At 46.3% G+C, this 16,898-nt stretch overlaps 1 protein-coding gene across 1 annotated transcript in view; it reads right to left on the bottom strand.

The window, feature by feature from the left end:
• Positions 1 to 16,898, bottom strand: part of ptprt (protein tyrosine phosphatase receptor type T) — a 115,164-nt gene that overhangs the window by 15,995 nt on the left and 82,271 nt on the right. Inside the window, exons 19-24 of the mRNA XM_055509119.1 lie at positions 15,713 to 15,805; positions 15,038 to 15,147; positions 11,721 to 11,808; positions 1,452 to 1,528; positions 886 to 985; positions 451 to 548 (exon numbers count right to left, since the gene is read on the bottom strand). Coding sequence (XP_055365094.1) covers positions 451 to 548; positions 886 to 985; positions 1,452 to 1,528; positions 11,721 to 11,808; positions 15,038 to 15,147; positions 15,713 to 15,805 — 566 coding nt within the window. The remainder of the gene's footprint in view (positions 1 to 450; positions 549 to 885; positions 986 to 1,451; positions 1,529 to 11,720; positions 11,809 to 15,037; positions 15,148 to 15,712; positions 15,806 to 16,898) is intronic.

Genomic DNA, 16,898 nt, shown 5'->3' with positions numbered 1-16,898 from the left:
GAAAGGCCTTCGGCTGCAGTAGCTCCACACGTTTACGGTACGTGGCATCACCTGCCTGCAGGTCTGACAGGGCTATGCACAGTCACAGAACACTGTGTTCTAAAGAGGCCTTTATGTTTCAGCCCAGACATTATCTTTCTCCATCACCTCGTTCTCATTCAAACGACTGTAGGGAAGTCACTGGAAACTGCCGCCTGCTGGACGGAGTAAACGAGACCAAGCCCTGAGGAAGTTACTGTGGCAGCTAATGCTGGAGGCAAAGATCAGGACAGGATGAGGTCCTGACTAAGGTGTGGGTGCTTGAAGACCTTGTTGAAATCAGGCATGAGCCTTTAAGTGGATTAATCTCTGTAGCCCCACACCCATATGCAGGTCTGGAGCCTCCTCATCACACACAAATGCACATATTTTATAATCCTCTGGATGATTTGGGTTCTTGGATGAACTCACCCTGCCCACCTCCACCAGGTTGGTAACCATGACGATAGAGGCCGAGTTTTCCTGCCAGACCATCCTCCAGAAATCTCTGACTGTCTCCTGCATGGGTCCTACGCTCACCAACACACAACACAGCTCAGATCAGCGCGGACACACTTCCCGCCCACAAACAAAAACATGCGTGTACACACACACACACACACACACACACACACACACACTATCAATCCCAGCTAGTGGTTCCGGGGTTTGAGGTAATGGGGTCTTAAATTTCTCAGGGGGGTTTTATACAGCGCTTTAGATTTAGGAGGTTGAGGTAATAGCTTTGTGGTCCGAGAGGGCGACATTTACCAGGTGGCGGCGACACACAGACACAGACACACACACTCACATTTGTATCGGCTCTAATGTCCAATCACAGCAACACACTCCCGTCAGCTTAATTACCTTGTGTGGCGATGTAATGTCTGGGTCTGTGGTAGCCCTGGAGAGAGAGAAGCACAGCATTTCTCCTTTTCTCCTCACACGCCGACGTTTCCTCCTCTTCCTGTATTCAGGTTTATATTTCAGTTCCTTTCCCTAATTTCTGTTTTCATCATCGTTCTTCTCCCACTTCTGTAAATCCCCGTTTTGTTTTTTCGCTCTTTTATTTCTGCGTCTTACTGCTTCCTTCTTTTCATCTCTCACACGTTCTACTCCTCCACCCGTCTGTTTCTCCTCCTTCCAGGGTTTTTTTATTTCATTACAGCCCCTCAGCTTGTCCCCGGAGCAGAACTCAAGGTCGTTTCCAAATAAACATCAAATTAAATAATTGAGGGGATCTTAATTTTCCCTCCACGGTACAGATGAAAAGTCACAGTTTGCTAACTGATGATTATCTCTCTTGTCCTGCACTCGCCTCCTCACCTCAACACCTGAGAGACACATTCATCACTTCCACGGTTTCATTAAGGCTTTGCTGAAGGCACGGTGTCCATCACTATGTGTGTGTGTGTGTGTGTGTGTGTACTCACATCTATGTAGTTGGCGTTAATGTAGTCCGAGTGGGGGTCTCCGTCCAGCAGCTGCAGTCGGACTCTGGTGTGATCGTCTGTGGGGTCAGATAGCACAAAAATACAACAGACCTAAAGTTACATTTACCCACAGATGGGAGCAGCAAACCGGCTGGATGGGAAGCTCTAACCCGGGTCAGAGCGGCACCAGGAGGTCCCTTAGTTACGGACCCAGCTGCTCCCACGCAGGCTCCTGGAGGCCCAGCACCTGCATCGGGCGCTCAGGAGCCAGACGCTGGAGCATCGTGGGAAAGACCGAAGCGGCGACACCTTGAAGGGAGCAAACCTCCAAAAGGGTTCATTCACACCCACAAGACGCTGTTTCCATCTTTAGCTGCGTCTGTCGCTTCCATTAAAACACGAAGAGTCTCCGACCTCCGCCTTTTTTCATGTCCTCAGTTTTTGTGGTTTTGGAGACACAGAACTAAAAGCAGAAAACTGATTTTAAAACACATTCAGAATCTTTTACCAAAGTTGATTCACACTCCCTCTTTTACATCAGTGCACATTATTGAATGTGGAATATTAGATGTCTGAGTCACACATCAGCAGAATCACTCCTGATGTGGGCGACAGTCAAAATACACATCACCAAAATGAAACCTACCATTTTCTTTCTCGTGTTCCTCTTTTGAACGTCAATTATTTGGTTCTGGGCTCTAAGACCAGTTGATAATATTAGGACACACGGGTGATTATAGCTAATGGCAGACAGTGGTTCTGTGCAGTTGTAACGTGGTAATTTTAGTTGAAGCAGCATCATTAAACCTGATTATGTCGCTTTTCCAGTCGTACTCTCTCTAGTTTGTTCGAGATGGAATATTCTCCAAATCAGCCTTTAAATTTGAGCACACTGTGAATAAACTGCTGCGGTTTTCTTTGTAGAAATGTGTGGTTTATGTTTAGACCTTATTATTCAATGAAGGTTGAATGTTTTTAGACCTACATTTCTATACAGGAGACAGGAGAATGACTCTGCTTAAGTTTAAGACGTGGGTCGGAGCATCTCCAGAGCTGGTCTCTGTCTGCAGTTGTCGGGTCGACCTTAATGCTGGTTCCTGCAGTCGGAGCCTGATGTTAAACATCAAAAATAACAAAGTCCAGACTGTTGGTCCATGTTTCAACACAAGAGTCTCACCCTCCACAGCCGAACGCTGCCTATTGTGTTACCGATGACTCATGCCTGGGTTGTAACCCATTTTCTCTCTTTATAACGGGAACACGGAAGCAGCCATTTTATCAAGTAGACATTAACATTGTTTGGTTTTTGGTGAATATCTTAGAATAGATGTGTGAACTATCTATTAGCGGCTGGTACAAAATAATGATGTAGCAGAAAGCTGCAGAGAGCTTTGAGTTAAACATGTTATTTAACCAGTAGGATGCTTCAGAGCTATTTTAAATCACCAACGCTCACAAATGGAGGAAGGTGACTTAGTTTTAAGACATTTATGATAATTACCATGTAAATGGGATGTGGCTGAACATTCTAGGAAACACTAGCTTGTGAATCTGTTTCCAAGTTGATTTAAAAACAAACTGTCTGCAATAAAAACACAACACATTCAAGTTCAAGCCACAGAGCATCAGTGTGGCAGCATGTGCTGAAGGTCGCATTGAAGGTCATCATCCTCACCCTGACCTCTGTCTGCACCACATCACCATCACCCGCTCCACTGCCACACAATAACAACACCGTCTATGAATACTTAATACTGAAAGCTGCATTCTTCACAAAGTCCTGCAGCGATAATCAGCTGCTTTGTGATTGTGATTTCTGGGATCACCTTGAGGAGGATTATTTGTACAGCTTCTATCACACTCATCTTCCAGCCCCGGCTGAGCAGCGGCAGCGATGGCAGCGTGAGTCCACTCCTGCCATCGGTGGAGCTGGGACAGGACACCAGCCATCAGCTCCCTCACACGCTCCATGTAACAACAAACACAGCGGGGGGTCGTCTGCCTGCCTTCTGCTCGCTGCGTGTTCTTCTTCCCTCTTCCACCACGTCTCCTTTACTACTTTCCTTTATTTTGCTCTTTGCAGCGTTAGCAGATTCTGTTGTGAACCATCTTTGACTGCCTCGTGTTCTGAGGTCTCACTCTCTCTCCCCCGGCTTTCTTCATTTAGATGTCTCCCCTTTCCCTCTCTCTTGCCCCATACTGTCTTGTTCCTTCAGATGGCAATAATTACTCTGGGCCGGTGTCAGAGGCTGTCATAACTCGAGATCCACCGATATGAGGCTGGGGGAGGGGGGTGCTTCCCACTCCGCTCTGCCCAGGGAGGGGAGCTTCTAATTGGGCTGAGATGGCAGGAGGTAGTGCCTGGCAAACACTGCTTATCTGGACACAGGCCACAGGTTTGAAGAGGCTCAGAGAGTGCGTGTGTGTGTGTGTGTGTGTGTGTGTGTGTGTGTGTGTGTGTGTGCGCGCCCTGGGAGTCAGAAGAATTAAACAATATTAAAGGTTTCTCTTAAGACTGTGCATGAATACAGAACAGTCCTCACACTGTTCATATAATTAGTAGTGAATAGTTTTCGGTCTGTACCATAACACAAGTAGAAGACCACGCACGCACGCACGCACGCACGCACGCACGTGCTGGCATCTCCAGCCTGGAGTATCAACAAAGTGGTCCAGAAGCTGGTGTGACCAAGGGCGAGGGGTCGCGAGCCTATTACTCATTAATGAGCTCCACTCCTCTGCTGAGTTTCCCTCTCCTCATCACCTTGCGACCTTCCCCTCCCCCCTCGCATCCTTCCCCTCTCTGCTGCTCCGCTTCCACCAGCTCTCTGTGCCTCTTTCTGTTTTCTACCATTCCAAGTGTTGTCATTAGAGCAGCAGCCACCATGAAAGTATTGTTGGGGAGAACTTGTTAACTGGAGAGGTCCAGAGAAGGCCAAACAAAACAGACTTCATGTTTTTATCTTGGTGAAATGTGCAGAGCCGCTGAATGCAGCAGAAAGCTGTAATTTGGAGACATCTGATCAGATTGTATGTACTAAGAGCCTGAAACAGCTACTGGCACACAAACAAAATGGGCAGGAGCCACTAGAACTTACACTAATGCTGCGCCTGCACCGAAACAGACAACAGGAGCAGCTGGGTTTTGGAGGTTTTTGGGGTGTGTGTGTGTGTGGGGGGGGGGGGGGGGGGGGGGGGGGGGGGGTCAATGTGAACAGCAGCTAACGTTCAGCACACATAATAATGTTTACTGCTACTGTCCTGATTGCAGAGCGTAAGCGGTCATTGTGCTCCATGTGTGAAGAACAGCGAGACATCACCTCCCAGAGACTACGAACTCAATCTGAGACAGGAGTATGAGAATGTGAGGAAGTGCTGCATCAGGTCCAGAAGGAGGAGGACGGATGAAGGTCCAGTCCAGGCTGGAACACTTCACGCCGCTATGTTCTGGTATTAATGTATTGTGTGCGTTGATAAAGGAAGCAGGCAGTGGACACGTGATTTGCTCGTTATTGTCAGGAGAACTGGACGCTGGCAGCTCATTGATACGGAACTAAAGTCCCATCAACCTCCTGCACATGATGAGCGGAAATGAGCTGTACTCACTATTTGTATTCCATTGTCTTAACAGCAGCCGGATTTAGTATCTTTTACTTCCCAATGCTGGAGAGGAGAGGGAGAACAGGTGACTGATGGATGCTGTGCAACTAAAGAATTGTGGCCCATCTCTCTCTGGATTCCTCTGTTCTTAGGCTCTACTGCATTTGTCATTGTCACGTATTCATCACAACACGGCAACAGTTTGTTGTGAAGCATGTGTACAGACACGTGGAGCACAGGTTCAAAACACAACCTAAAGCCGTAAATGATGAGTTACCACACGGCTGAAAACCACATACATCTGTTAAACAGCCACATAAACAGATGAAGCTGGCCTTTAAGTGAGGAACCAACTCAAAGCAGCGCCTTGAAACTGCTGAACAAGATGTTTCACTCCTCACCCTGGTTCCTCGCCTCCTTTTTCAGTAGCCACTAAGCAGGGATTGTGTCTGTCACAGTTATAGTTAATCAGTTAACTCCCTATGGAGCTGCACTCACTCACAGCATACACTGCTGTCAGGCCAGCTCAAGGCATTAGGGAATTTAATAGCAAGTGTGATTGAGTGTACGAGTGTGAGACGACGGAGCGGCTGAGTGTGTTTTTCTCCACGTCTCTGGATAATCATACGTTCCAGAAAGTCTTCAGGATGCGAGTTGAAAGGTTGGAGTGTGTGCAGTCTTAACAGTGACGCGTGTGTTCTGGTGTCAGTGCGTGTGCTGCCCCGTCTCAAGCTGCTTGCATGTGTGTGTGCGCGCGTGTGAGTAAGTATTATAGTGTGTAACTGCTCATTAAGAGCAGAGTTCCCTGCAGCACATGTGTCAAACAGCTCTGAATGTTGTGGACTCAGACCCACACAAACAGACAGACACACCTCAGGATGCTGTTACCAGCTGAAAGAAGGAGGGAAGGGAGGAGGAGGGAGGAGAAGAGAAGGAGGGAAGGGAAGGAGGAGGGAGGAAGGAGAAGAGAAGAGAAGGAGGGAAGGGAGGAGGAGGGAGGGGAAGGGAGGAGGAGGGAGGGAGGAGAAGGAAGGAAGGGAAGGGAAGGAGGAGAAGAGAAAAGGAAAGGAAGGAGAAGAGAGCAGAAGGAGTGATGGAAGGAGAGAGAAGGAGGGAGGAGGAGGAAAAGGGGGGAAGGGAAGGAGGAGGTTGGCCTCCTTCCTCTAGGAAGCGACAGAGCAGTATCCCATAATTAAAGTAAATGTGGAACATTTAGGATGTTTCCCACCTTTTTCTGAGCCAACACACACTCAAAAACCACCACAAAAAGTGTGTTGTGTGTTACATGTGTTACTTTACTGTACCTCCATCACAACCACAATCAGACTAACAGCGACATTACCTACAGTATTTACATGCAGCATGTTCCAAATTTCAGACACACACACATAAAATCCTCTAAAGTGAGACTGATGAAGGGAATTAACACACGGTTTCTCCTACAATCACACAAAACATGGGTGAAAATCATGTGGAGTGAGGTGTAAAGTGTTCCAGCAGCAGCGTGAGTCTGGACGCTGGTCCTCACTGATCAGAGAACACTCTGTCTCCTGATTAGTGGCCAATTGTCAGAGGAACATGCTTTCTGCAGCTAATGCTGCTTAGTGTTTGCCTGAGGCAGGATTCTCACAGGTGAAGTTATCAGCACATACCTCCAGTAAGTGGTGGTACCAAATCAGCCTGTGCCTCATTAGGAGCGTGACAAGACAATTAGTCAGGCATTATTCACCTTGGAGCCTGTTCTCAACACAGAAAGTGAAGAAGGAGGAAAAACGGCGGCGGCGGCAGCATCATCATCATCATCATCATCATCATCATCATCATCATCATCAGCAGCAGCAGCAGCAGCAGCAGCAGCGACCTGCTGAGCCGCAGCGCCTTTTAGGACAATTAATGAGATTTGTGTCAGTCTCAAAGTTAAAATCATTTGTCAGTGGGTGTCTTAAGTGTTTAAACAGCAGTGCATCTCATTAATTCAAATTCGTTCATTAACAATCAATTATCAGACATGGGCAACGATCACAACTCATCATTACCAGCTATGAACGGATTTCCAATCGTCAACCTCCTGAAGTTTTCCAAAGACGAAATCTAATGACTCCGACTCCTGCACCTTCTAATTAAAAGCACTGTAATTAAAATCATTACTTCATGATTCCATCTCCAGCACTTGATGCTTTTTGGGCGATTGTTAAGAATCAGCATCAGAATTGTGCATGTATTTTTATTGCAGTCTCACAGTTACCCCCAACTGCTTCTAAAGAGGAACAATGATTAACAGCAATCAGCCTCGACAGTATCAATAATCCCACTGCTGGTGTTAAAAGCCAGCCTCATTATCACCATTATCTGTGCACTTACCTCCCACTGGGAGCTGCAACGCAAAGCGTTTCATCATCTGGCAGTGGGGGGCTGGAAAACAATCAGTGTCTGCTTCAGCGCCTTTCTCTTGTTTGTTTTTAAATCACACAAGGAAAAAGCGTGTTGACCCATCAATCCCCGTGTTTTTGGCTCAAAGCTGCATGGTTGGATTCTGACCACAGCAGTGAAGCACTCCATGGCAACAGCTAGTCAACCTTGGCCATGCCCCTTTTCCAAGCGCTCAGACAGCACGCGTGAGCCTGGTTTTGAGCTGAACCGGCCAGACCGGATGCCGAGGACCGGGCCGGCCCTGCCTTCGTCCCTGCAGCTCCACTCCAGCGGCCGCCATCATTGGTGGATCAGACTAACGCAGTCATGACTGAATACAAGCACCTCGAGAGATTCTGAAGGGTGCAGTAATGAAGCACAGGTTCTGACTCCATAAAGGCTTCCAGCTCATAAACAGACCGATGGTGGAGTTAAAGGTCAAATCCATTTCACCGCAACGAACCCACTAATACTGAGAAGATAAAACAAGACGTTCCCCCTCATCAAGCGCTTGGCAACAACGAAGACAAACTCCACAACTAGACTCGACTGAGAGAAAAGTGCACAAAGAGGCAAAGTTCCCCTGAAGATGTTCAGGTCCTGCTCACAAAACACACTCTGTTTCAGAGTTTATGCCTCTGCTTTTTAAAATGATTAATGCAGACATGCTCTGAAATGAGTAAAGCCTGTCAAAATCAGATGAGAGGCGCTGCTTCCTACACAACAAACACAAATGTCTCTGGGTGGAAGAAAGCTGCAGTGATGCTGCACCGCTACAAGCCGTGAAAGCAAACTAGGCAGCTGTGATGTGCAGAAGCCGAGCGGAGGCTGTGCGTTTGCTGCAGGTGAAGAATTTCCTATTCGCCACCATGTGCATACATAGAGTGTGTTTATTTTTAAAACTATGTGCATGAGAAGAAAACAGGCACAGCTTGGGGGACGCTAATATTTGTTGTGGTTCTTTGGTCAAACACTTCAGAGGAGATGTTGGCGTCCTGACTTCAGAGAAGCTCAGCAGACGTGTCGAGAATTTGCGCCAGAGAGGATGAGAGATGAGGGAAGACACACAGAGTACAGCTGCAAACACACACAGTCTGTCTCTGCTTTGTTAGTTTCACAATCACAACACAAGCGAACAAGATGCCACACACACACACACACACACACACACACACACACACACACACACACACACACACACACACACACACACACACACACACACACACACACACACACACACACACACACACACACTAACCTCCCCTGTAATGAGAAAGCAACACAAGGCAGGAGGGCATGCTGATAATGCCTGCAGCGCTCAGAGGTGTAGCACCGGGTGAGGAGTGTGTGTGGTAACACTGCCTGGCAGAGACTGACAGCCTGCGTAATGATTCCCATTCACCTGGACACCAACACATTAGTGGACAGAAAGAGGAGCCGCGGGGGGGAAGCATGTATGTGCTGGGCACAAGAAAGGCAGGAGGAACCAGTGAGTGGGAAACAGGAGTGAGGACGAGGAGACAAGTGAAGGGATCACAAAACTTAAAAACACACACAGAGGACAGATTTAGATCCTGGAGGGTTAGGGTTATTACATTAACGAACGAGATGGAGGAGGCAAACCTGAAATGTTTGAAGAACGCTCCATCTCATAACATGCGTTGTCTTGAAATCTGTATTAAACTGTGATGCATCAAATCAAACCACGAGTCCTGGGAGCGTTTGCATCAGCCAAGTGAAAAAGTAATATGAGTACAGCAAACTACAAAACATCATGCACGTGATGACACACACTGAAGCTCATGCTAAGTTTCCCTGACAACAAACATACAGTACAAACACACAGAGTCCCTCTCTGCACGTATGTAAATGCCTGCCAATAAATCGGTGGATTTTGAAGGCATGCTTCTGTTGAATTATAAATGACCATATGGGAACGTTGTTGAACCGAGGGCTGAGAAGAAGAAAAAAGGACGCGAGGAGGAAATGGAAGCAGACAGATGCCTCTAATGAGGAAACACTACTGTGCTTTGCCTCAACCCATAAACTGTCAGAGGTAATAAGACAGGATGAATGGACGATAAAGGGTAGAGGAAAGGATGAAAGGAAAGGTGAGAAAGAGCTAACAAGAGGCACGAGGCACAGTTAAAAAGGAGAAAAAAGGAGAAGCCTGGGAGCAAAGGGTGAAAGAGGAGGGGGGGGGGGGGGGTTAAAGCGGAATGAGGGGGGGAAGGATCATCAGAAGGTGGAGGCAGAGAAGAAAGTGGTCGGCAAGTCAAAACGAGACGGGGGGTGGGTGTTGGGGAGGGCAGGAGGACAGGAGGCTGCTAGATTAACATTTATTCAGCTCGTTGAAGGGATTTCAAACGTGGCATCAACCGCTTGTGCTTGGCAGATGGCCGGACGAAGGGCGCGTTAACACTTCAAGTCAAATCAGCGCCTTCCAAGCTGAGTGGGGGGGTCTGTGTGTGTGTGGGGGGGGGGGGGGGGGGGGGGGGGGTCACAGCGCGTCTACAGTGTTCCAGGATGCCACACCATCACGCTGCCTGTGGGGGTGGAGGCTGAGGGGTCCAACTCCCCCAAACGTCCCTGCGAGGCGTTCACAGGTGACCTGATGTCAGTGGATGAGACCGAGGTCCGGATCCAGACCTGCCGCTGCCACTCACCAGGCCCACGTTTCCCAGGCTCAATATAAAAACCGCAGCATCTAAACATGTTACAGGAGATAGAATCTATAGTGTACTTCAGTCTATGAGCCATCGGTAACTACCAGCCGTTCTGAGCAGAAAAGAGTGCAGCGTCCTGTTGTGAAACTATTCTGTGCTTCTCCCTTAAGACAAACTGTCTGATTCTAAAGGCGAATTAAAGTTCAGCCTCACTGTAGAAAACAGAAGCTCCCTCCACCCGTGGTTGAGGTTTCAGCTGCAGCCAGTGCGTCTTCACACATTTCCTTGTGCTAATAAAGACAACGCACAGTCATTTCCCTCGGGGCCTTTTAAAACATTTTCTCCTGAAAACGAGCCTTAGTACAATCACAGGACGCAAGATGGACAGTTTCCATTACCAGACTCTTGTAATTAAAGGATTTGTACTAATAGCAAATTTATCATAATTCCTGTTGGCTATCAAGTCCTTGACAGGCTATTTCATTCCAGTGTAATGTTTCATTTTAAAGCCTTCAGGTCAGTGCGTGTCTTTTCCTCGACGCCTGAACCCTGGTAATGAGACGACTGCACGCGTGGACCCGTGAACACATGAACACACATGAACGCACACGACCGATCAGAACTCGTGTGCATCTGGATCTGATGCCGTAGACATACTGTATATCTACACCTGGATACTGTTAGAACAACCAATCACTGAGGTTCGAGTCCACCGGAGGCCTAAGGACGAGGTCTTGTACCAGATAATGAATGCGAGCACTTTGCACTGTGTAATCAGACCTTACAGCAGTCACAGCCCACTGGCCACGCATGCCCACATCATCAGAGCATCATCACAGCAGCTGCTCTTCTCTCTAGAAATGAAGTTTCAATTTGACAAAAGCCTCTGAATAGAATAGAGGTTTCAGGCTTCATCAGGCAGGATTAAAATTTAATCCCTTTGCAAACGTAGTCTTTTTCCTTTTCAGGGTAGTTTCTTGTGTCACACACACACGTAAAATACAAATGCTTTTATTTCATTGGGGGTCAGTGTGAGAGGCAGGTGGGATGAGTAATGCTAGTCGTCAACATGACAGATTCATCCACTATAACCAGGCTCTGCTGGCATCTGGCTCCCGGCTGGAGGCTACTTCCAGCAAACACAACAAACCCTGAGCTGGACTGAGTCACTGACTTGTTGAAGGGCAAAGGCAGATGGTTTCTAGACCTGCATCCTCCAGTGTGAGTACTCATCCTCAAAACCTACCTGTACAACTTTATTATCGGTCCACTGCTAACAGACAAGTTCACTAAAAGGACATGATGGAAAACGCCACATTTTACCTTTAGTCACTGGACGACTGGGACAATGAGAACAATGCTTACTGTACCAAACCAATCTAAGCTCAGGTTAGAAAAATAACATCTGACATTCTGTCCCTCCATCCAGCAGAAGAAAATTACAATAAATGGAATTAGTCCAAACCAGGACTAGGACACAAGGCATCCAATAAAACCCAAACTGAAACAAACCAAAGCTAATTGACATCAAAATGAGCATCACAATGAGTAAAGGTCCAGCAGGAGCAGTCGGTGTCATTGCAGTACTCACAAGAGATGATGTTGCCGTAGCGATTCTTGTTACGGTTCTCGTCCTTCTTGGCGGTTTCCCAGGGCGCCGTCTGTCCCTCTGCCAGGGCCTGAGCATACGTACACACATGCACAGATGTGAAATGGTTTTCATCTCAAGGTTTGAAAACACAGAAATATGCACGCACATACAGTGCAGTACAGTGCAGTACAGTATGGCCTGCTGCCCAGAGCCCGTACACTAACACATGCAGATAGATGACCATGAACAGATGAATGGTATCACGAAGTTTGCAAAAGATGGTACTGTGTGACTTCAGCATAACCCGAAAAATAAAAACTTCTCCAGGTCCAGATGTTGTAGCATATGATGAAAAATGTTCAGTAAAATTATGTAAAACAACAATGTCAGCCAAAAGTCTGGCAAAAGCGTGAGAATACACGCTCTACAATACAATGCTCTTATGAGAATATGATGAATAAAAGAATCATAAAAAGGTAACAATGATGCTGAGCTAAAGAAAATGCACGTCTCAAGATTTATTATTAATATTATTGGTTTGATACGAGCTGGAGTCTGGACGACAGCATCTACAGTATTTGGCTTTTTCCTGCAGACACTTAATATGTAACAACTAAATTAAATAAATTAATAATAAAGAATTTAGTTTAATATCTTTAAGCTAATTTTGTTTTTTTTTTTGAACTATTGATAACTTAGTTTAAAACTAAAGGTGGCTAGAAGTAGAAAGGAAGGGAATCCTAGAATAAGTCGCACAGTGAGTCACATCCAGTCAGTGAGTTGAGCCTGTAGCGACTTGGAACCGGTGGTGAAACATGCGGCCTCAGCTCCTACTCCACTAACACAGGGAGGCGTTTCACTCCCTGGTCGTTACCTCACTGACAGTTCAGAGGCTCATCAGCCAACTTGGACAGTGAAAAAGACTCCCCCACCAGCAGATAAAGCCAGCACAGGCGTTAAGGCCATAGTGTTTAACAGACGGAGAAGCGGAGGTGAAACCAAGTATAAACTTTAACCCCCTTCAAAGCTTCACAACGCTATTCCTACAGTACAGTATATTACATTAGGAATCAATCAGCAGAGAAGAGGGGCTGGATGAACCTAAAAATATTACTGCATGTCTAAAATGAAAAAATGAGGGGAAACCTCAGAGGCTGAGAAAACACAAAGAAGTTTGGGCTCGTTGTTCTCTTGGTTTGGGCTGAAAGAGAATAAAGAAAGAGTTTGTTGGAGGACAGAAGACAGATTGTCCTCGCTCCCTGCTGTGGCGCCGCCGTATGACAAGCCCTCCACACAGCAAGGACAGGACGCGTGCGCATGCGAGTGTGCACACATACGGTATGTGTGAGACAATACACAGCACACGCACGCGTCTGGATGAATATACTGGGACTGAGAGTGTGGTGGAGCACAGTGCAGCTACACAGTGTATGTGTGAGAGACTGAGATCACACTCAACCTTGTGCTAAGCAACAAACCCCAACTCTCCAAAGTTGCCATATGGACACTTAACTATTTTAGAACAACCATTATGCTGCACCGGAGCAGGTCACACATTCTCCCTATAGAGACGAGTGAACAGTCCTCGTTGAGTCCATTAAGGGCTTAATACCAGACAGCAGCTTTCACTTTCAGACACTGATATGACCTACATACACACACACACACACACACACACACACACAAATCCACTAAGGCAGAAAAACAGACAACTAAACTTATCGCTCAGTCAAGCAGAAAATGGATTCTTTTAAAGTGGCATGTGGTGTGTGTGTGTGTGTGTGTGTGTGTGTGTGTGTGTGTGTGTCTTCCCACTGGCGAACACATTCATTTACAAACCCTAGACTGACAATGAGTGTTTTGGACATGTTAGGTAGGAGGCTTCTGTGGAAGGTCATGCATGTATGCATGTGCACATTTACATAAGGTGTGGGACGTGAACATACTAAGACAGCCTCAATCAAACTTCTCATCTGAATTCCATTATTTCTTGGATTATTAATCTTCTATATAAAAACAGGGCAGTGGGTGGAGAGAAGAAGACACATATACTCACACAGTCTGGCATATCAGTGAGTGTGAACTCCAGTTTTCCTGCATTAATGCTTAAAAACAATCGTTGAATCTGTTGTTTGTTATGATGTTTGCTCATGACAAAGAACAAGTGGGAGCTGTACATAGGTGGTACTGGGGTTAATGGGCTCCAACAGCTCAAACACAGGGGCGGGGACAACAGCACAACAGCGCACAATATGAAGGGTGGTGAGCAAAATGCTGTTATCTGAACACACACACACACACACACACACACACACACACACACACACACACACACACACACACACACACACACACACACACGGTCTTCCCCGAAACGTATCAGTGGGTATAAACCACCATAAAGTGACAAGAAGCAAATGAAAAAATAAAGTACTGCATCACGGAGGAACAACTTTCAACACACAGACAGCCAAAGTAATAGAAAATATTCCTTTTTTTAAAAGGCAGGACAAAAGTTTTGAAGACAATCACACTCTGCATCATTTTTTGTGAGCAAGACAGAAAAACAAAAGTATGGGGATAAAGTTTAGAGAGATACATAAAAAGCTAATTAAATTTTAAGCAACATTACAAAAAAACTCTTGTTTTCTCATTTTATAATTTGGTCATTTGTTGGAAAACTAGTTTGAGAAAGAAAATTTGATAAATGGGTCGGACACTGCACTGAGGAGAGGCCAGAGCAAGATGGAGCAAACGGATTCATTAAAGAAAGGGAATGAAAAAGGGAAGCACAACAGAACACCACAGAGAAACAAAGTAAGACATAAACTTAAAATGAACTAACGAGGAAACATGAAAACAGAAACTTTCTCCATAGAAATAGATGTTTTACTGATGCCTGTTTGTTTGTCTGATCATTCATATTGATGAAGGCGAGAATTAATAATTAATAGATGCTTCCTTCCTCATAAAACCAAATCCAATTCCACAATTGCTCCATTAACACACACACACACACACACACACACACACACACACACACACACACACACACAACTGGTGGGAAGTGACACCAGGGAAAGAGGACTTATGGATATTGCTAAAGATGCAGTTGAAATGAGTGTTATTTTATTCTTAAATCATTGATGGCATTTTACACTAACATTGTTAAGGGAAGTTTGTCTGTGATGCAGAATAGACATAATATTCAGCTTATACAAAAAAGTGTGTACAGGTGACAAACATGAAGGTTGTTCCATTATAAGGTAGAGCTTAAACCTGGATGCGAAACAGCCTGTGAACGTGTGTCTACGCACCTCATACTCTTCTTTGAATCCATAGCCCTGTCCACACTTCATCTGCGTGATGTGCTGGAGGAGGTCTGCAACTCGAATAGCCGGCTGAAACTGTCCTGCCTGGAACTGACCTGCACAATCAGAACAGACAGTGAGACTCCACCTCACAGACAGGACGACGAGGACTACGTTTACAATCAGTCCTCAATATTCTAAAAACACTGTTTGGAGAATAATTTAACTCTCCACATAGCTGATTTACAGGTTAACTGACTAGCTAGCTTAAAATGGAACTATTCAACTAACTTCACGGATCCACTATCTCATTAACCAACTCTACTGCTTAATAAGTTAATTCACTAAATACCCTCCTCACTGGCTAACCTCATTAACTAACCTCACTAAAAACATCCTCGCTAAATCACCTACTCACTAAATAACCTCCTCACTGACTAACCTCCTGCTCAGCTAAATGACTGATAGCTTGCTAACTAAATAAGTATTTATCCAGGTTTATCCCAGTGACAGTAGCTAATAGTAGCTAGTGCACGCTTGCCAGGAGGCTAGCTAGCTGAGCGATTAGCCACTAATTGACCCGGATCCAGGCTGACTAACTGCTAACGTGCTAACGTGCTAAGCAGCTAACGGTCCTAGCTAGCGGCCGCCTCGCCAGGCCAGCGGCCACGCCTCACGTACCGCTCTGGTAGGAGAGCTCCACGGACTCACAGCCTCCGTAGGGGAAACTCTGCAGGGTGAGAGAGGGCTGAGCGAGCGATGGCTGGCTCCCGTCTGTTAACGGGGGAGAGAGAGGAATATGTTACCATGACAACAGAACGCGATCACTGACGCCTTGACGGAGACACTCTTCACAAGTGCTGAAACGAGGCAGTTGGTTGGTGGGCGTGGCGCCGGTTGGTGGGCGTGGCCACGGGTGGGCGTGGCTCCCAGACAGGTAATATAAATCAATAAAAGAAAACGTAATCAGATGAATGATGGGACAGAAGTAGAGATGATAGATGACAGGTGTCAGAGACAGTGAAACTGAAGGAAAGAGTAGACGGTCGGTCCAGGGGGGAAAGAACCGATTCCGCCAAACTGGAAACAAAATAGACTTCAATAGTTCTATATCATCAGAAAGCTGTGTTCATATTTTAATATTCTCGTTGTGGGATTTAAAAAATGAATTGTGCCCAGTGCCTGGACAATAAAGCTTGTGACAAGTAGCAGTAGAGACACTTATTAGCATTGGATTCATCAGTGGTATATAAAGTGGCTCAATTCAAACACTGGCTTCCCTAAACAAATGAAGACTGAGGCCACATGGGTCACGGTGCAGATCCCACCGTGAGCTGTGATCTGTGTGTGGTCAGGAGAGGAACGAAAAGTCAGAACGCAGATGAAGAAGGCTAACAGTGAGGACTCAAATTAGCTGACAAGTTGTTGTATGAGACGAAGGAGTGATGAAAGGGTAAAAAACAGAACGAGGAGGTGAAGGAAGAGAGGGGAGATGAAAGGGAAGGAGCTGATGAAAGGGGTGGAGGTGAGCAGAAGACAGGGGAGACACATAGAAGAAGGGCTGAAGGTGGGAGGAAGTGACAGAAGGGGGAGCAGAAAGCAAGTAAAGGGAATATGTAATGAAACATGGAGGAAGAGGAGAAAACAAAGCAAAGAGGAGGGAAGAGAACAAAGGAGGGACGTGAAGAAGCGATCAGGGCAGCAGACGCGTTGAGGAGGAAAGAGAAGCCAGCAAAGGCCGGGACAAGCACAACCTGAGCTCACTGAAACACTACTCCTCCAGAAGAGCTGAGCTGAGAATTTACGGCAGGCCTGATGGTCCCATCAGTCTGTACAAAGCCGTCCCCTCCGGCTCTGTGGCCACATC

Source organism: Betta splendens, chromosome 5, assembly GCF_900634795.4.
Source record: "Betta splendens chromosome 5, fBetSpl5.4, whole genome shotgun sequence".
NCBI classification, from domain to species: Eukaryota; Metazoa; Chordata; class Actinopteri; order Anabantiformes; family Osphronemidae; genus Betta; species Betta splendens.
The sequence above is the reverse complement of the archived record's forward strand: the minus strand, read 5'-3'. Positions and strand labels throughout refer to the sequence as shown.